This window comes from Adiantum capillus-veneris, chromosome 17 (assembly GCF_014529385.1).
Source record: "Adiantum capillus-veneris isolate H3 chromosome 17, ASM1452938v2, whole genome shotgun sequence".
In the NCBI taxonomy this organism is placed as follows: domain Eukaryota; kingdom Viridiplantae; phylum Streptophyta; class Polypodiopsida; order Polypodiales; family Pteridaceae; genus Adiantum; species Adiantum capillus-veneris.
The window spans coordinates 93,451,107-93,472,478 of NC_140947.1; the positions used below are offsets into that span (position 1 = coordinate 93,451,107).

The window sequence follows — 21,372 nt, forward strand, 5'->3', positions numbered from 1 at the left end:
GACGCTCTCATGAAATTTACGGCTAACACTATAACTCTCAATGCCGACAGTGATTCTCCTATTGTTATTCATGGAGAGGACATTACTCCTCCATCTCTCATTGCTAATATGCTCGACAAGGTTGAAAGGATTCAGGAGAAGGAGACTCTCTCAATCTCTTTTTCTCCACAGCATGACACACTGGATTTGCATGATTATGAGAAGCATGATGATTTGAAGGATAATGATTTGCATGATGATTTGGATGACAATGACAAGCATGATGATTTGCATGAAGATGATGTGATTGTTCACAAGAATGATGAGTTAGTTGATGCTTTTTCTAGCGAAGCTAACCTCGTTGCAGATTCGATCAATCACGAAGGATCGATCTTGGCTCTCAAGCCTAGGTCCCAAGAACCCCTTCAAGAAAAACGGATCTTGGCTCTCGAGCCTTGGTCAAAAGCACCCTCATAGGAAGTATTATGTGTTCGCATGATTGATACGCACGCATTGTTCGAGTGTTTCATTCGTGAAGGTTTCCTGTATTTTAGTCAGTATCGTTATGTGATCCCTTTTACTACGCATGACATATTGTATGTTGAGCACGTTTCTCTCATGGATGAGCATGAATGTATGCGGATTGTTCATGAAAAGTTGAAAAGTTTGTATGTCAGGAAGTCACATTCCATGTCTCTTCCTTTACATGACACAGTTTTCGAAAGAGCACATGATAGTATGAGCACCAAGCATGGGCATTTCCATTGTGATTTGCCACAGTTGATTGATTTCTATCAAACAGAAAAGATACGATCTTATTGTTTGCATGTGTTTGATGAATGGATTGTCACTCCGTCTCTATGTTCATCTACATTGCATACACAGTCTTTAGCGAAGACAAGATTTTTTTCCTTCACTTTACATGGAATGGGTATGTTCATGGTTTTGTGTTGGAGATGGTTTTAGGAATTTTCAGCCACGGAGATTCTTGAAGACGAAAGAAGCAGATCTCTAGACGAAGTTGACGCAAGAAAGGAGATTCAGAAGACTTTGTGTCGCTTTTGGCGCGGCCCAAAGAAGCAAGCGTTGCAGACCTTTATGAAGTTAAAGTACCGCATGACCCACACATCAGAGTGGGCCGGCGAAGAGTCCCTTCCAGGATTCCGGATGCTGTTGGCGATCTCCCTCGACGCCATACAGTTCGGTACCAGTACCTCACTTTGAAAAGTAGGGGATGTCACGTGATACATCCCAACCCTATGTGTCCGTGGACAAGCTACACCACAGTAGGGTTCAGTCAGTTCGGTCAAGTCTAGATTAGCAGTGATCTGGCACTTTTGTGAGTCTATTCGTAGACCGTGCATGTCCAGTCACTTAGCATAGATGCATATCCTCCGGTTGCACAGAGCATGATCATCGGAATTCCCATCAGAATCCATTAGCATCGGTTAGGGGAATTTTCCAGTGCATTTAGCCTATTTTCCTATTTATTGGTATTTTCACTTATTACTTTTAAGTGACTTTTCCAACAAAAGTAGGTAGGGCAATTTTGCTAAGTTAATATATAAGCAAACACAAGTTAGCACTTTCTGGCAGAAGAGGCAGCAGGAGCTTCCCGCTCAACAGGCAACTTCTCAGCAGTACCCCCCAGCACCCCTAGCGTTCTTGGATTCCATCCTCGCCGGGCCAACCCCATCATTGGCGTTTCCTCTTTTGCAGTCATCGCCATCAACCACAGTACCCTAGCGTTAGCAGATTCTTGCAGATCAGCCCCATCCTCGGAGTTTTCCCGCGACAGAGTCACCTCAGCCTTAGCGTTTTTGACCTACAGCATCAGCCCCAAAAAAAAACCAGCTTTTTTGGATTGCAAAACCAGCAGACACCAGCGTTTTTCATCAGCTTCTCAGCCTTGTAAAAACGCAGCATTTGGTAGTAGTTGAACGGCAGAAGTTCAGCCATTTACTAACGCTAGGTATTTGCAGCAGTCAGGGTTTTTGATCAGCAAATTCAGCCTTGAAGAAAACGCAGATTTTCAGCCTTATGCACAGTAGCAGATCCCCCCCAAGTTGGTTGCAGATGCTCCCCCATTTTCAGCCATCAAAACGCAGCCAAAACAGTCATTTTCAGCCATCAAGAAGACCATGAAAATCAGTAGATAAAAGATCCCAGATTTCAGCCATCAAGTCGTCGTTGTCACCACCGTCGTCGTCATCGGCATAGACCAAGTTGCATAGTCCATTGCATTCGTATTGTACACCTTTGTGCAATCAAAGTAGACCACTCTCGCCGACGAGAGTGGAGCCTTCGGAGGAGGGTTTTACAACCTCTCAGTGTCGTATTTCTTCTCTCTCCTTCTCTCAGTCTCATTCACTTGCACGCACAATATCCACTCACTTTGTTCGTGATCATAGCACTCTCCATAAGACGGAAAGCTCTCTCTTTTTCTAAGAACTAAAAGGAACCTTGAGCAATAAAGATCACTAATCTTGAGAAAATACAACATTCATTCCGTTGCACCTTACAGTCTAGGCTCAGTCCAAAGTCATTTAGGCCCCTAGCTACACTTAATAAGTCGGTGGGTACTAGGAATTAACTCAAAAGAGGAAAAGTGGATACATGGCGGCTCTGAGTGGACTTGCCATATCCATCAGCTGGAGGGGGCCCCCATTTTAAGAGAAGGGGCCGATTTTTGCTCTTCAAACGACTAGAGTGTGTGTGTGTGTGAGTGGTGGGTGCAGGTGATCACATCTTTAATGGAAAGCTTGCCTAGCGTGATGATTTGCTCTCGTGCATCTCTCTCCCTCTCTCTCTCTCTCTCCCCTTTATACACATGGTAATGCCCCACTAGTTGGGCTTCTCAGATGACCATGTATAGTTATGGGGATTTTATGCACGTTTGCCAAGGCAAGAGCCTTTTGTACAGGAACTGGATTAGCTAATTGCTAATCCTCCACAGGTAAGCATAGTTCCATTGCGAAGGATTGTGAAAACAAAGACTTTTCTCGTGTGAAAACCCGTCCGTTTCAAAGAGGCACTGTCCCATTGCATGCGGGAGCACTTGAGACACGCGTAGACGTGTTCGCTCCGCCCAAAACGATCCAAAACAGAAAATTACAGCCTGCTGTGTTTTTTTGTAGGTTTAGGGTTTCGCACCTAAACTGCAGGATATCGCCAGGGGAGCCTTGGGAAAGCCTTGGGATGCTTAAATAGGGCTTTGGACAGTGATAAAACAAGGAATTACAACACTTGAAATTGACTTGCAGCTCATTAGAAAGCTTCCAAATCGCAAGGGAAAGTGTCCTTGATGTGTACTTTTGACCTACAGAGTTTTTTGCGCCGTTTTGCCGGCAAAATTGGGTCAAAACCTTGCAATTACAGCCATGGACAGATTTGGACAGCTTGGTCAGAGTTAGGTGAAAGTTTTCAGGTTGTCTATTTGCAATAAGAAAAAAGAAATACTGAAAGGGGCGCCAATCTATGGGGCCTATAGGGTGTCGCTGTCTGCTTGGTAGTGCTCTAGCTGCCAGGGTGTTGTTTGTTTGAAGTGTTAATTCAAGTCATAGGTTTATTCGTGATTCGTGAAGTTCCTCTGTGTCGTAAAGTTTTTCAAGTAAAGACTCAGGTGAAAGCTAAAGTCTACCGCCCTACGGGCCGGTTTCATGGTTCCGTCGTCGGGACAGAATCACTTTTTCCTTAAAGAGTGAGTGTTGGTTGGTTTGTGGCGAAGACATAGAGCATAGGAACTTGGAATTACACTATGGCTGACAGGACAAATGGCGCAAGAAAGAGGGTTGCTCTTCACAGGATAAACAAGCTATTCCTCCAATGTTCCGAGGTTGGCGAGAGTTCACGGCCACCCCTGTCTGTACCTTTTGTTGATTTGAATGCTCCACAAGGTCAAGGGTATATGGTTGGGCAACTAGACGAGGATGCAACTAGGACACAGTTGGTTGCTGCTGTGAATGTGTTCTCTCGGTTGGTGCAGAATCCTAGGTTTATGGAATATCTGTAAGCGATGCTGGTGCCACAGCAAACAAGGCAACCGTCTCATGTAGTAGAGCCCGTTGAGGCTCAAGCCTAGGTCCCTTGTGTGTCCCAGTAGGGCAAGAAGCACTCACATGTTGCGGAGTCATGTGGGGCACCAAGACAAGTTCCTTCTGTCCATGAACAGGTGGTTAGGACGCCTATTCCACATGATTTACCAATCCAACCAGCCACCTTTCAGAGTTCTCATGTTGCATTAAATGGACGGGGAACTAGTTTCCAGGCTATGCATCAAGTTTTTCCACCACCCATGTTACATCTTGGGTATTTCAGGGGTGGATCAGTGTTTCAAAACATGGCTGGTTATGCGCTTGAAACCAACAATTTATGCCAGGAATAGTGTTTGGGGGTATGCAAGGCATGATGCCAAACCCCATGTATGGAAATATTGGCATGCAACAAGGGTTTCAGAGCAACCAAGGCCAGTTTGGAGTTTGGGGTGTCACATGGCAATTTTGGCATGGCTGGTTTTTCTGATCAGCAGGCGCATATGGCACGAGTGACGCAAAATGTCAATGGCCAAGGGGCGCCGATGATCCCTATTGCAGTGCCCATGTTGCAGACAATTCCCTATGACAATTTGGGAGCACTGGAAAAGACAAAAGCCTACAAGAAGGTGGTGCAACTGTAAAGTTTGATACTTTGAGTGGCTTTGAGGATAAGGCAAAGACTCCTACTTTCCTCCAGCAATTTGATACAGCTTATACGAGGGGGGGGGGGGGGGGGGGGGATTTTACAGAGGCCTCCAAGGTTAGGAAAGCTTCCACTTTCTTGAAAGGCAATGCGCTTACATGGTGGACAACATTGTTGATGCAAGGACAGGCACCCCCCACATGGGTATACTTCAAGAAAATGTATGCATCTGCGTGGCTGTCAAATGAATTTGAAGCCGATGTCATGACGGATTGGCACCAACTCATTGCGGTTATTTAAAAGAGCCTACAAGAGTACAATCATAGGTTCTGTAAAGTGTTGCTCTGAGTAACCTCCTACAGGTTTGTGCCACTGACAGAGCAGATTGAGAAGTATTGTTGTGAGCTGGCCTAAAGGGCTTCGAGATTACCGTACAAAGAACAGACTTGCTACCCTCACTCAGCTTAAGGAAGTTGCCAACACTGGTCTTGCCTTGTTGAAGGAAGAGGACAATGGGTTTCAGGGCAACGTGAAAGGGGATCATCAAAAGAAAAATTCAGCAAAGAAGCCCATCGTGAAAGTGACTCATGAAGCGTCCCAGGGGTCAAAAAAGGCGAACAAAGGCAAGGACTCAGCTGAGATGTCAGGCCAAGAAAAAGAAAAGGAAGCCTTTTGTGCGCAAGTCGTTCAAGGAAAAGAAAGTTCTAATGGTTGAGAACAAATGTTTCATATGCGAGCAGCATAGTTATTTTGCTGCAGATTGTCCCAAGAGGAGGAGGCCAGCTGACTCAGAGGATAGGAAAGGCAAGAAGCCTAAACCCACGGTAGATCTAGTGCCAGCTATGGTGGGTGATAGGCCAAGTTCAGATGCCAGTGAATTATACAGAGCGTGGGGTAAAGTCAGAGACCAGACAACACTTATCTTCTTTGATCCAGGTGCTAAAGCAAATTTTATCTCACTAGAATTGGCCCTCAAAGCTGAAGAGATGAGGTACACAACAGAGGCAGGGTTGGCATGTCTTGGCCACTCAGAGTGTGTTACTCCTGTCATCGGAAAGCTGTGTCTGCATATCCAGTCATATGTGGACACATAGGAATTGTATATCATGCCACTGGAAGGGTGCGATGCAAAGATGAGTTGAGACTCAGTAATTGTTTTACCAGATCTCAGAAAGTCGTTTGTGGTCTAGTGTGATGAGTGTGGCAATATTTTGGGGGCAGTGTTAATGCAAGATGGTCGGGTAGTAGCTTATGAGAACAGAATCTTGCAAGGGCCAGAAAAGACTAAGCAAATCCATGAGAAAGAGCTATTGGCCGTGATTCATGCGCTTTCTAGCTGGAAGCACTACCTGTTAGGTGCCGATTTTGTTGTCCAACAGATCCTCAAACCTTGCGATACTTCTTGACGCAGTCAAAGTTATCCGAAAACCACATGCGATGGGCAAACATTCTCTCTATGTTCCACTTTCAAATCTTGCATGTGGAAGGCAAGAAGAATGTTGTGGCTGATGCGTTATCAAGAAAGCCACAAATTTCATCTTTGTCAATTCCTTACCATCATGAGCTTGATGACATGAAGAAACATTATGCTATCGATGAAGATTTTTCAAGGATCTCTGAACAATTGCAAGACAGGAAACGCCATGAGCACTATCTCCTCAAGGATTGTTTTATGATGATGCATGGCGGACTAGGTGTCACTAGGCCATTGCGTTATGGTAGAAAACCATGTCCCACCGTGCAGGGCATCGTGGTATAGATGCGACATTAAAAGCGGTCGAGACATTCTTTTATTGGCCTACTTTGAGATGTGGATGCCTTTGTGCTAGCATGCGTGATTTGCCAAAAGGTCAAGTTTGACAGGCAAAAGGCACCAAGGTTATTACAACCATTGCCTATTTCAGATAAGCCATGGGAAAGCATTGCTATGGATTTTATCTTTGATCTTCCAAAAACGCCGACAGAGAATGATGGTATATGGACCATTATTTGCAGGTTCAGCAAGCAGGCTCATTTTATTCTTGTCAAGAAGAAGATAAAATCTGACCAGATGGCACGATTGTTTATGTACAATGTTTTCAAGTACCATGGTATGCCACAGTCTATTGTGATCGTGATCCTCGTATGACCAATCTTTTTTGGAGAGGCTTGTTTGAAAACATGGGCACCACACTCAAGTTTTCATCCATAAACTGATGGGCAGGCAGACGAGGCTAATTCTACTGTTTTAGATCTGCTGAAATGTTATGTGTTAGATAATAAGGGCAAGTGGAAACAATATCTACCCATGCTTGAGTATGCATACAACAATACGATGCATTCGTAGTGAGGCAAGGCACCTCTTGAGATTGTTGAGGGTGGCAAAAAGGTTCCTCTCATTTTGCACACAAAGGACAATTTTTTTGAGGCAGATTGATATGTAGAAAACATGGATGATGTGAGGATTCTAGGTAGAATCCTTAATTAAGTACTTAAACTCATGATTAAGATTTAAGAAACTTGAACTGAACTCAAAAACAAGACTTATAAGACTCTCTGTTTGATTGATGACTGCTTGAAATTGAGTACAATAGGCTCCTTATATAGGAGACGAAGAGACATAAATGAAAAGACAGGTCTCTTGGTGAAGAGATATGACTTTAGACGTAAAGACACATCCTTTCGGCGAAGAGCTGCAACCATTAGGCGAAGAGTCGCACCCGTAGAGCGAAGGGGTGTGACCAGTCGTCGAAGGAGTGTGGCTTTTGGCGAAGAGGTACGTCTCTTGGGCGAAGGGGTGTGACCATCCAAGCGTAGGGGCTCTCCTTGGCATGGCACTTCGCGTATTTGCAACTAGGAGTAGATGTAATGCTAACATAGTCACAATCGTGACATTCCCTCCCATTTAAAATGAGAGCCCGTGTCAAAGAAATGACTTTTGATGTTGATAGAACTCTGGAAAAGCATTGAATCTTTGAAAATCTTCAATCTTTGAGTTATCGGAAACCTTTGTCTTGAACCTTTGCTTCTTGTGAAACCTTTTTGCTTTGACTGCTAAATCCCACGTCATTGCATTATTCCAAAACTTTTTTGAGGAATCTGGCATAATCAGGTTGACTGCAACAAGAGGTTGATCTTCAAAATCCTTTATGCGACGTAAGATTTCTTGTTCAAAATCTTCTAGTAACTGCGAAATATTTGGGGAAGAGGAAATCTTCTCAAGGTACTCTTCAGATGGGGTAACTTCAACTTTGGTAATCACTGGAGAGGACTTTGGCTTGAGATTGTAATCATCTTCCAAGAATGAATCCCAAAATTCTTCAGAATCATCTTCAGAAACTTTCACTTCATGACTTGCAATTGGCATATCATCATCCAGTAAAGAATCAAAGAAAGCATAGTCATCTTCAGACTCGGAATTTGCAACTATCTCCTTATCTTTGTCTTCATCAATTGATTCAGGAGAAGTTAATGAATTAAAAAATTCATCAATAATAATATCTGGGGATGAATCCAATGTGACCGTACCAAGGGAATCCTTGATGGTGGCGCTGGGTTAGCATTGTGACTAAAAATTACTGAGAAACTATGGGAAGACCTGACCTTGGGACCACAACCATAGTAGTAAAGATGGCCAATGGGTCTATTGTTAAACCTATTGGGATGCTAGGAGATCTCAAGATCAAGGTCTTTGGACATAAAATAAGAAATACCTTCATTGTTATGGATTCCTCTAAGCACACTATGACATATGAGATGATCTTAGGACGTCCTTTCATGAGGGAAGCAAAAATGGTGCATGACTGGTTTAAAAACCATGTCTACTTGCAGTTCCAAGATTCGGTCATTCGAGTGGATCTTGTAATTGGTCGAGCATATCCTCTAGGAAACAGATTTATAAGTGATCATAGATCTGACACCATAGTTCACTCCCCATTGCAGTATTGTTACACATGTAAAATGGACATTGATGTTGGGAAAGATTCGCCTTATATGGATGTTCTACCTTGGATGACTGAGTCTGACAATGTGGATTGGGTCCACCTAGTAGCAACCATAGACACCTGCATCTGTATCAGAAATCATATTCTCTTCATAATCCACTATATCATGTCGCTTGACTAGTACACGTGAGGCTTGAATCACTCTTTCTGCATGAGAAAGCCCGTGTAAAGTCAATTCACGTCCATCTTTGAACAAATTGATAGTATGTCCTCAAAAGCTAATTGCTTGATCATATTGGAATAACCAATGCTGACCAGAATCATGTCGTAATAAGATAAAGGCATGACTTTAAAATCCAATTGATGTGCATAAGTTTGAATCTTGAATTGCAATTGTCGAACTGTTTGATCACAAGTCAAAATTGATCCATCTGCTAATTCCACATCATATAAGTGAGGTGTCTTCTGAGTTGGTAAGCCAATCTGTTGAACTATATGAGTGCTGACGAAATTATTTGAGCATCCACTGACGAAATTATTTGAGCATCCGCTATCCACCAAAATATTGATGGAGCGACCATTGAGTGTTCCAAGAAGGCTCAAAACTTGCTTTGAGAGGCTCCAAGACTGAAGAATTGTACTGAGCATGCTTCATAAGAATAGTCATATCCTCTGAGACACGAATCGTATTGACCATAGATTTTCCTTTATCCTTTGCAGAATCTGGTTGTTCAAAGTTCGATGATGTTTCCGCGTTTTGAATTAGACGGATTCGGTTTCTTTTGGACATTGATACCATCTATGGTCACCACCGTAAATTGTACATAATCCTTACTTCTTTGAAGTCGAAGATCCATTTGACGAAGAGCCTTGCTGAGTATTGGAATGCCGATCTGGAGAAAAATCACGTCCTTTACCACGATCAAGTGGAGGAACATGTGAAGAAGATCTGCTTTGAGATTGTCGATCTTGAGAATAGAACCTTGAAGTTGAATAAGGTGCGTTGCTTGTTGTCTGAACTGAGACTGATGTTGTTGACTTTGGCTATAGCTGTCTCTGCGATAGCGCTGTGAAAAGCGATCGTTGTTTGAAGATCTGTCACCAGGGAGAAAATCTCGTGTAGGGCGTCAATTATCGCCAAGACGCTCCACATAGGCAATTGCAGCATCCAAGGTGGTAGAGTTGTATTTGTGTACATCGTCCTTCAGGTGGGGTTCGAGTCCGTCGATAAAACTGTGAAGTTTATCAGAGGGACTAAGGGTCTCTATCTCCAGAGTTGTTAGCCTTTGGAACTCTATGATGTACGCGGCCAAGGAACCTGTCTGGCTCAGGCGGCGAAGAGAGGACGGGACATGAAAATCCGCATTGGTAGGTTCGAACGCCTTGCAAATAGCACGCCGGAATTTATCCCAAGAAGGTGTGTGTTTACCATCAGCAACCCGTCGTTGCCACCAAAGAAATGCTGTGTCCTTGAGCAGAGAACTAGCAAGTGCAACTTTTTTACTCTCGACCAAGTCTGTGTTCGATAAGTAAACCTCCATTTTGAATAGCCATTGGTCTAGCACGCGCTTGTCGCCGCGACCAGTGTATGGTTCCGGTAGTTTAACATCAAGCTTCTTCTTCTGTGCAACATTAAAAATTTTATAAAGTAATTGAAGTTCGCGATTGTCTACCTCTTCAGTTGGGTCTGGTTCGTTTGGTTCGTCCACTGAAGCTTCGGAAGAAGGTGTTGAAGATGTTGCATGAGTAGTCCGAGAAACAGCAGGATGACTTCGAGAATTGTTTTGCGTCTGCATCTCATCCAAGCGAGTGTGAAGTGATGCGAGACTTATGGAAAGTGTGACCATCTGCTCCTTGATAAGAGTAAGGGCATCGTTAGATTGACCACCTCCATCGTGAGAATTTGAAATGGTTACGAGGTGTAAGTTCTGGGTCGGGAACAGGTTCTGGGACGGATGCTCCGTGAGCGGAAAATGCGTTTGGAATAAGTTGGCGCTCTGGAGTCGGGGAAATAGAAATAATTATCACTGCCGGCTTTGAGTACGGAAATTTACCTGCAAAATTTCATCGAGAAATCTTGTGTATTGGTTCGCGTCGGCCATGTGTGCGAAACGTCTTGCGCAAAGGTGCACACAGAGCAGAGCAAGGGAGAGGCAACGTACGTTTTTTTTTTTTATAAACGTAAGCTCATCGGAGGTTTTTTTTAAAGTTCTAAGTGAATTCACATTGGCTTATAAAATTTTGGGTGTTTTCACATGGGGTTTTAAAAAATTTGGTTCTTGGGCGGCCACTGAAATCAAGTGCATGGCCGGGTCGTTTTAATAAAAATCCTTGCTCTGAATTTGACAAGCTGCCAGCGTAAAAAAAACTTCCGAGCGTGAAATAAATGCCAGCGAAAAGGTGCAAATCTGCCAGCGCTTCAGATTTTCAGCCTTGCGTAGCAGAATTCAGCCAACGTTTGCAGAAATTCAGCCCATCTGCGAGTCTCATGGCGCCAAGGGGTACCGCCAAGGTGAAGGGGTGTTGCTCGGCTGATTTGAGAACCGTTCGCGTGAAGGGGTGCGATCCTTGGGAAGGGGTGCGAACTCTTCAAACTGAAGGGGCACTTCCGCTCCAACCTCCTCATTAAGGATCATTATCACCGGTACACCCGCACACACACATTTGTACTGCTGTCCGTTATGTATAGAATTGGAACAGAATAAGTTTAAGCTACCTCATGCTCGTATGCACATGTGTACCACCTTTCTTCTGCTTCCATGCAACTCCGGGAAAGAGGGGGGGGGGAGGGTAGCGGTGAGGGTGAGAGGCTCACAACCTTCGGGTCCTGGGAAAAAATTTGCTTTGATACCACTGTGAGGATTCTAGGTACGAATCCTTAATTAAGTACTTAAACTCATGATTAAGACTTAAGAAACTTGAATTGAACTCAGAAACAAGACTTATAAGACTCTGTGTTTGATTGATGATTGCTTGAAACTGAGTACAATAGGCTCCTTATATAGGAGACGAAGAGACAAATGAAAAGACACGTCTCTTGGTGAAGAGACATGACTTCAAACGTAAAGACACATCCTTTCGACGAAGAGTTGCAACCATTAGGCGAAGAGTCGCACCCGTAGTGTGACCAGTCGTCGAAGGAGTGTGGCTTTTGGCGAAGAGGCACGTCTCTTGGGTGCACGGGTGTGACCATCCAAGCGTAGGGGTTCTCCTTGGCATGGCACTTCGCGTATCTGCAACTAGGAGTAGATGTAACGTTGTTAACATAGTCACAATCGTGACAGATGAAATGTATAAGAAGATCAAGCTTGCCTTGGAGAAGACTTAGGCAACACAGAAAAGGGCTGCTGATCGTCACCGTCGTGAATTGTTGTTTTCACCTGGTGATCGGGTACTTTTACGGTTTGAAAAGGCAAGGTTAAAGAAAATGAAGGGCAAGGAAAGGTTGTTTCTGAAGCTCAGCATGCATTACTATGGGCCTTTTCAATTACTTGAGAAGATCAACGATGTTTCTTAGAGGATGAAATTGCCTAATACTTGGAAGATTCATAATGCGTTTCACGTGAGTCTTCTAAGATTCTCCATGGGTGATGTGCAAGAAGATCTGCTAGATGAGGATCAACTAGAAGTCGAGAAACTTGATGAGATCTTGGTACCTTTGGCACATAAGGAAAGAAAAGTTAAGGGACAGGTTGCAAGATGCTATTTGGTGAAGTTCAAGAACTATCCACATATGGATGCAAAGTGAATGGAAGAGTGTGAACTGCTAGAGTCACCCGAATGTATTGCAGCTTTACCTTGAGGCCTTTTCGTTACAACCTACGTATGCCCCAACTCAACGTGTTTGAAAGAGGGAAATGACGGAGCTAGCACATCATATGTACATACGGATTTAGTGCAATAGAAGTGGATACTGCTCTACAAATGAAAAAGGTATTATGTTCACTTCTATTGTAGATGAAATGACAAAAGTATGAAGGTCTCATTAAGTCATTTGTATCTACGTTTCATGACCTTTCCTGTGGATATATGTGATGATAAAAGGATGCTAATCATACTAAATCATCTACGACATGTATATTTGGCATGCAATCGAAGACGTTTGCGATTTCAAGAGGGGGGTATGTCGTGGCAACCACTAACCTTAGTTGTTGGTTTCTTTCCCTCGATTTTTAATTTTTCGGACCCTCTTTTTGAAGTCACAAATGGCCGGACACTCTGTGGCCAGTGTGAAACAGCCGACGGCCGGGAGTTTCACCCACAGTTGAGAAGGGAAGGGCAGGTCACCATGAGATGGTCGGTGTTACAAGACGGGCACCACGTGCCAATAGAAAAGAACAAACTGAACAGACTTTTAGGACTTCAATAACAACTGAATTGAAACAGAGAGATGACACGCGATACGGAGTGGCGGAATTCCACCCCAGAGAGTGTTGGCCCAAATCTTGGCGGCCCTTTCGGTATTTCTTTATATTGCATCAACACAGTACAAGCCGGTACTCCAGACTCTGTACCTTCTCTCAGAAGTGTGCCTGAGAATGAGCCCTCTGCACTGATTTAAAGGCCCTTGGCCTTGAAAAGCAGTTACATGAAAAGCAATCAAACTCAAAAGCAATTGGTCCTAAAGGTGGTGCTGAAAATTCAGCCAACGTAAATCACGAAAATCTGTACAGGCTGCCACATCATCATTGTCAACGTGAAACGTGGAAATCCGTACAGTTTGCCACGTTAGCAATCGAGCGCGAAATCCGGGCTTTTAGTACAGCCTGTCAACGTGAATTTCAGGAATCCGTACAGCTGCCAAGTCATTTCTCCGCACGCGTGTATGTGTGGGCTTTTTGTATTTTAATGCCTTTATGTCACTGGGGCCCTGTCGGCACATAAGTTGGTAGGACTCCTTCTTCTACTTTTGCTTGTTCTTCTTAGGGTTTAGGCCCCTTGGCCGGGATCTGCAAGTTGGCTCCATTCTTCAGGGCTTGACACATCAGCAGTTTGTGACATCCCCCCTTCTTGAAAGAAAGTAATCGTCCGTGATTACAACATATCTGCAAAACAGCTCAAAGTTAGCTCAAAAATTTCCGAGGGTCATTCCGAGGGACAATCAATTTACTCTTTTTGCTAAGGATTTGGCTTCTCCCTTTGGTTCTTTTGATCAAGGAGTTGGCTTCTCCTTTCGTCCAAATCGGAACTCTTGATATTCCGGCGTAGTAAGATTAGCCATCACACCCAGACCGCATTGATGTTCCGCGGGTGTCTTGATGCACTAAAATCACATACCCAGGCAATCTCATCCAATCAGGAATATTTAGTGGTTGGCATATCACAATGCAACACAAATGCGCTCATATGCATGCTACAAGACATAGAAACATAAAGTCGTTGATGAACACTCCTCCCGCATAACCTAACAAGGTCCTGGCCGGGAGATATTCAACGACTCCCTCATCACTCCTCCCGCATAACCTAAAAAGGTTCGGGCCGGGAGTCACAACAACAATATTTTTCATGCATACAACCAAACGCTCCCCAGACATCTCATCTGCGTCGTTTGGTGGTTTTCTAGTATACAATGAAACGCTTCCCAGACATTCTGTCTGCGTCCTTCTGAGGTTCAAACAATACCAAAAACAACATTTCTCACTACTCCACCTAGTAGTAAAAATCACCAATTAATGAAACCAGTATTAAAACCAGAGTCAAACATTTCAAATTGGCACCAAAACAGGTTCAAAACAGATACCGTCCATTTCAAACAAATTCCAAACAGGATCACCAAACAAGTTTAAACAGAACTCAAACTTAAAAAGCAATCTCGACATCAGTCGAGCTCGAAAAGTCGACTGACTTTCCATCGTGAAACCTGCACAAAAAAAAATTAGGGTTAGGTTCCGTCCATAAGGTCGTAGCCGACCACAGCATGGTCCATCAGCTCTTGGACAGGTAGTGTTCCTCTGGTGGCGATGGTAGTCCCAAGCCATAGCAATCACATCAGACCTCCAAGGTCATCAGCTCGTGAAAAGACATCTATTGAGAGTTGTGGAGAAATTTCAAGTTATAATCTGCTAGGGTTTCCGTGGCAAGCATTTCAAGATACCCCACTCTGCCAAAAGTTGCACTCCGACGGAAGATGTCAGAAACCATATAACTTCGGGCAAAAATTTTCTTGAAAGCTTGCCAAGTCCTTGGAGTGTGCGGCTTGGTAGCTATAGTCATCAACCTCTGTATGGCACTGTCTCTGAGAAAAACCAACTCGAAACAAATCTTGGATCCTTCTTTGCAAGTGATCTTTATGGCTCATGCCCTGTAAGACATGAGCGGTGAAGACGGGAGCGCACCCGATGCGCGATGAAGTAAGGGTGGGAGTGCCTAATAGGTCCGGGGTCTTCAAATAAAATTCCAGTAGTCTCTGGTTTGCTCTGTCTGCTCTTTTGTAGGAATGGTATGCTTTCAGAAAAGCACACGCTTGATGCTCTGATACTGCTGTCACAAGACGGGCACCACGTGCCAATAGAAAAGAACAGACTGAACATACTTTTAGCACTTCAATAACAACTGAACTGAAAGAGAGACACGACATGCGACACAATGGCGGAATTCCACTCCAGAGAGTATTGGCCTCAAACCTTGGCCCCCCTTTCGGTATTTCTTTATATTACATCAACATGGTACAAGCCGGTACTCCAAACTCTGCACCTTCTCCGAGAAGTGTCCCAGAGAATGAGCCCTCTACACTTATTTAAAGGCCCTTGACCTTGAAAAGCAGTTACATGAAAAGCAATCAAATGCAAAAGCAACTGGTCCCAAAAGGTGGCGCTGAAAATTCAGCCGGCGTAAATCACGGAAATCCGTACAGGCTACCACGTCATCATTGTCAGCGTGAATGCAGAAATCCGTACAGTTTGCCATGTCAGCAGTCCTGCGTGAAATCTAGGTTTTCCGTACAGCCTGTCAGTGTGAATTCCGGGAATCCATATAGCTGCCAAGCCATTCCTCTGCGCATGTGTGTGTGTGTGTGGGCTTTCTGTATTTTTATGCCTTTATGTCACTGGGGCCCCATCGAACGAGGTCCCATAAGTTGGTAGGACTTCTTCTTCTATTGTTGCTTGTTCTTCTTAGGGTTTAGGCCCCTTGGCTGAGATGTGCAAGTTGGCTCCATTCTTCAGGGCTTGACACATCAGCAGTTTGTGACAGTTAGGCCAGTTGGTATTAGAAACCGAGCAGTAAAAGGGTGTTTAGCCTCAATCCAAAGTCATTTATGCCCCTCGCTACACTTAATAAGTCGGTGTGTACTAGCAATTAACTCAAAAGAGGCAAAGTGGATACATGGTGGCTCCGGGTGGACTTGCCAAATTCATCAGCACGAGGGGGCGCCCATTTTGTGAGAGGGCTGATTTTTGCTCTTCAAGCGACTACAATGTGTGTGTGAGTAGTGGGTGCAGGTGATCACAACTATAATAGAAAGCTTGCCTTCTCCCTTGCTCTATGTAGCGCGATGATTTGCTCTTGTGCATCTCTCTCTCCCCTTTGCACATATTGTAACACCCCACTAGTTGGGCTTCTCAGATGACCATGTACAGTTCTGGGGGTTTTATGCATGTTTGCCAAGGCGAGAGCCTTTTGTACAGGAATTGGATTCGCTAATTGCTAATCCCCCACAGGTACGCACAGTTCCATCGCGAAGGATTGCGAAAACGGAGAGTTTTCTCGTGTGAAAACTCGTCGATTTCAAAGGGGCACTGTCCCATTGCGTGCGGGAGCACTTGAGACACGCGTAGATGTGTTCGCTCCGCCCAAAGCGATCCAAAACAGAAAATTACAGCCTGCTGTGTTTTTCTGCAGGTTTAGGGTTTCACATCTAAATTGAAGGATATCGCCAGGGGAGCCTCAAGAAAGCCTTGGGATGCTTAAACAAGGCTGTGGGCACCTGACAGTGATAAAACAGGGAATGACAGCACGCTGAAATTGACCTGCAGCTCACTGGAAAGCTTCCAAATCGAAAGGGACAGTGTCCTTGACATGTACTATTGACCCACAGAGGTTTTGGCGCCGTTATGTCGGCGAAATTGGGTCAAAAACCTGCAATTACAGCCATGGATAGGTTTGGACAGCTTGGTGAGAGTTAGGTGAAAGTGTTCGGGTCGTCTATTTGCAATAAGAATAAAGAAATACAAAAAGGGGCGCCAGTCTTTGAGGCCTACAAGGTGTTGCTGTTTGCTTGGTAGCGCTCTAGTTGCTAGGCCGTTGTTTGTTTGAAGTGTTAATTCCAGTCACAGGTTTATTCGTGATTCATGAAGTTTCTCTATGTCGTAAAGTTTTTCAAGTAAAGAATCGGGTGAAAGCCGCCCTACGGGCCTGCTTCACTAATTATGTGTATAGACCAAAGGGTTCCATGCAAGTGGCTATCTCAAGCGATCCTCAATGCATGTAGGCTGGTGTTGCTCAAGGCCACTCCGTAGCTGCTTTTTTCTTGCTTGGACTGCAGGTTTGTTTAGTGTTTGATTGGGTCTGTGCTTCTTTCTAACTCTCATTTTAATTTCATAGCCCATTTTTTGTCCTGACTTTCCTTCTTGTTCTCTCAAAGTCAATGTTCTTTGGAGGATGCTGTTTTGGAGCTTCAAAAAATGATGCTTTGCTCATTTGTATTAAGGGCTGCTCGTTTTTGTCAACTATTACAGGGCACTGTTTGGTGGTCTAACATTTGTTTTCAACTTTTAATTTCTGCAGACCGGACATTGGTAATATACGAGTCCATCCTCTCTTCTGGAGTTCTGAAAAGCGGCTTAAGTTTCTATGTGATGCTAGTGACTACGTAGAGGTAGAGGACAAGGAAAACAAGTCGCCTATTATTGAAGATCTTGAGGTGGCTTCACAATCAGCTCTTGGTTGCTCTTGGGCTGAAAAGTTGGATGCAGTCTTCCTACAAAACATTGGGAAATATCGGAAATATAACTTCAACAACGTAAGGGATCTTCTTCGTGTCATCCGCAACAAGTCCAGTCATTTCAGGGAGTTACCTCCAGAAGTTCAAGTACGTTAATTTCATGCTATTTTACTCAAGATTCTCATCATTTACATTGCTAATGTGGGTTTGTCTTTGCTGAAAGTTGTAACATGCCCCCACCCCCCTCGCCCCCCCCCCCCCCCCCCCCCCCTCTTCCGGTGGCCCCACACCGTAACCACCACCAAAAACGCCTGTTCCTTGAAACCCCCTTTTGTGCCACTCTTACCTACAAATTAACTCAGCTGATAATGGCATATATTGCATGCCAAGCTTGATGTGAAAGATGATGTCTGTCTTTGCGAGTCTGTCGACTCTTCTTGATAAGAATATGTTCAGGTTTGTATTCTTTCGCTTTGGTTTGGCATCAAAGAAGTGCAATATTACATCAACCTTCAGTTGAGTGCCTGTGCTAAGTTACTACTATGAAGATGCTTGACTCGTTGCTCTATAAGACTCTTCTAAGATAGTGGCTGTTTCATCTCATTCAAACCACCTCACTTTGCCAGCAAGAGTGAAAGTGATGAATAGTAGTCTAAAGCCCAGCTTGTCCCTATGCTCTAAATTAGTCTGAAGCCCAGCTTGTTCCTGTGCTCTAAGTTAGTCACTCTGTGCATATGAATTCAACGTGGCCTCCAGCACTGCTCCAAGTTGCCGGGGTTGAGTGTGTCCCTGGAGTTGTTGGATAGGTTCGATATGTTCTTAGTCCACTCTGCTTGTAGTCCCTTTGCCAGTGCTCTGTTGAAGAGCAATGCAATGAAAGGAGCGGGGGTGCTAGTTGCATATATGAGGTGCTCACTCTACTTACCTGTGTGATCTGTGGACTAGCCAGGCTGTAAGTAGCGGATGACTCTCTCTACCATCGCAACTGTGAAGAATGTTGATGTGGTAGGAAGAGCCCAGAGACTCTAGTATATGTGGCTGTCAGGAATCGTGGTAGTATGCGCATAGTCATGCCATCTGTGGGGGTCATGAATGGGATAGGTGGGCCCCCGGGGCTCTCATAGTCGGTGCCATGCCAGCGTTGAATCTGTGCTCATGAGTAGGTAAAAGAGCTCCATTTCCTAGGCCTCCTTGAACTCCCGCCTTTATGGCGGTTAAGGGTCCTCATCTCTTATCTCCTGGAGTGCGTGCTGTGCTTGCCGTTCGGAATGGCTTGTAGATCTCTTTCTCTGCACTCATCACTAAACCATCTGTTCTGGGGCATTGTCCAAGATGGTGCAGTACCTTTTATGTGTGTGTGTGTGTGGAGCTAGTATTGGCAGGAGTGAAATGCTGGTATACCAAGTGGAGTTAGAGACTGTATTTAAGTATGGAGTTACAAATGTGTGTGTGTGTGTGTGTGTGTGTGTGGTGTGAGAAGCTACTAATGGCGATGTATGCAACATAGATGAGAGCTGATCAGTGAGCGTCCAGGGTGCTGATGGATCCAGATGACAGATGCCCCAAAAGCGTGAAGAGTATATATATCTGATAAATCATGGGTGAACTATATCATGGTATGACCCTCTTGGGAATGGCAAGTTGCGTACAGGAGTTCAAATGTTCTGCAAAACACCCGTCTTCTTTAAAGTTGGCCTCTTTTTCTCCTCTGCTTCCATGGAGCGGAAGTGCAAAAGAAGTTCCCTTTCTTTGACCGAGGATGTGCCTATATTTGCCTTCTTTTTCCCCCCACCCTCCATGGTTTTGTATATGTGGGTGCTGTCACCCCCATCATTGTCATAAGCTCCTTAACTTCCTCATCCACATTATCACGGTCTTTAATACCAGATATGCGTACATGCATGGATCGTGTCCTCCTCCTTTGTTCTTCTTCCAATGTCATGTTAATGATAGTTCGGGTAGATGTATGATCCTTGGTCTTCTCTTTCTTGGCCACTCCAATCCACTTCTCGCCCTCTCTTACTTCTTGCTGGAGGTTCTTCTTGACAGCTTCAGTCATCTGTTCTTCTGCGCATCGAGCTTCTTCTCAATGCTCCCTGTGATCTCCTTGGTGATCTCTTCTTTGATGGGTTTCTTGTCGGTGAGTATATCTCTCTCTCTTCTTTTGTCGTAAGGGTAGCAATAGTGCCTTCCAGAAGAGAGATTCTCTCTTGAAGACTTTCTTTCTCCTCTTCTCAATGCTCCCCGTGATCTCCTTGGTGATCTCTTCTTTAATGGCTTTCTTGTCAGTGAGTATCTCTCTCTCTCTTCTTTTGTCGTAAGGGTAGCAATAGTGCCTTCCAAAAGAGAGATTCTCTCTTGAAGACTTTCTTTCTCCTCTTCCATCCTCTCTCCGTCTCCTCTTGCTCGTGGAGAAAAACTATTTTCCCTTCTCTTCATTCTTCTTCCATCTCCTTCCTCCGAGCTTTTATTTCTATCTCCAATGTCGAAATGCGCTTGTTTGTCAGCGCGAATTTGCCTCAAGGCTGTATCCTGACGTACGTCCGTACCGTGCGGATCGTAATGTACGCTTTTTTTAATTTAAAATAAAACAGCTAGGCTTATCCAGCGCTTGTTTTCGCCCTTGTTTTGGGTTATTTAGGCGCCTTATTCAAGAAAGCTATCTCTGCAACAGATACAAGAAGTTACCTACAGAGCCTTGCACAGGGAGAGTACGGATTGTATGTATGTTTTCTGCTTTAAGAAAAATTTACATACGAATTTTACGTACCTAACAACTCAATCCATTTGGTACTACGTACAGGACGGACCGAATATGTACTGTACCTTACATATTTTTTCTAGCTTGATTTGCCTTGCTAGCCATTGGTGTGACTGGGGAAGACGTTCTCGTTTCTCGGTTGTGTGTGTGTGTGTGTGCGTGTGAGAGAGAGAGAGAGAGAGAGAGAGAGAGAGAGAGAGAGAGAGAGAGAGAGAGAGAGAGATTCAGCTTCAGCTTGTCTTTCTTGCAGCAATTATTCGGCTTATATCCAGAGGGGTTCGAGAATTACTTCAGGAACAGATTTCCTAGGCTTTTGCTTGAGGTCTTTGGAATAATGTACAGACATTGCCAAAATGAAGAGGGATTCAGAAAGTACTTTTCAGAGGATTTTAACTTTATTAATTAATTGAGCATACTGTAATTGAAGAGGTATGGTTGCTGCTCAACACAGACAACCTTGCCAAAGAGACAGTCACCATCATTAAATGATGAGTTTCTGGCCTCTCGTTGTACCATATCAGGAAGTAAATTCTAATCACTAACAAGCGGCTGCCATGACAATGCTATACGGCATTCTTTTGTGCATCGCTTCCTAATCATTGAATCAAAGGCTTACACAAGGTCTCTCTCCCCCCCCCCCCCCCCCCCCCCCCCCCCCCCCCCGCGCGCCAACTATCAGCCCCATCCATAGGACATCACATGTATCTTTGGGTCATATTTGACCTCCGACCACAATTATGAAATCTATCTATCTTGCGCGTGCACTCTGCGCGCACAGATTGTTCAGAATGCTGTATTTGGGTTGGTTGTTTGGTGACATATGCTTCCACACTCTTTCTGTGCAAGATATTATTTTGAAACATCCAGGTTTTTGTAAATGGTCTTTATTTCAATTGCTGTAACGGGTTACGGTGTATAGAATCTCATGAACATCAGATATGTAGGGGCTTCGTGGAACATTACAAGTTTTTAAAGCGCTTTGTATTTTGTTTGAAGTCATTCTTTCCTTTATGCCTCCAAGCTGGCATTTACCAAGTTTCTGCATTTCTGTATACGTCTGATAAGCTGATTATGAACATTGAAACCCAAAGAAACAAAAACCGGCTCCGGAAAAAAGAGTGTAAGCCTCATACAGTTCACATCAATCAGGC

At 44.2% G+C, this 21,372-nt stretch overlaps 1 protein-coding gene across 3 annotated transcripts in view; it reads left to right on the forward strand.

The window, feature by feature from the left end:
- Nucleotides 1–20,841, forward strand: part of LOC147437720 (serine/threonine-protein kinase/endoribonuclease IRE1b-like) — a 48,070-nt gene extending 27,229 nt beyond the window's left edge. For 2 of the 3 annotated variants that reach the window (XM_086487216.1, XM_086487219.1), the window contains 2 exons: nucleotides 17,304–17,607; nucleotides 20,472–20,841. In XM_086487216.1, coding sequence (XP_086343342.1) covers nucleotides 17,304–17,607; nucleotides 20,472–20,627 — 460 coding nt within the window. In that variant the 3' untranslated portion in view covers nucleotides 20,628–20,841. Of the gene's footprint in view, nucleotides 1–17,303; nucleotides 17,608–20,455 lie in introns of all 3 variants that reach the window. The other variant, XM_086487217.1, reaches the window with a different exon arrangement.
- Nucleotides 20,842–21,372: the final 531 nt, after the last annotated feature.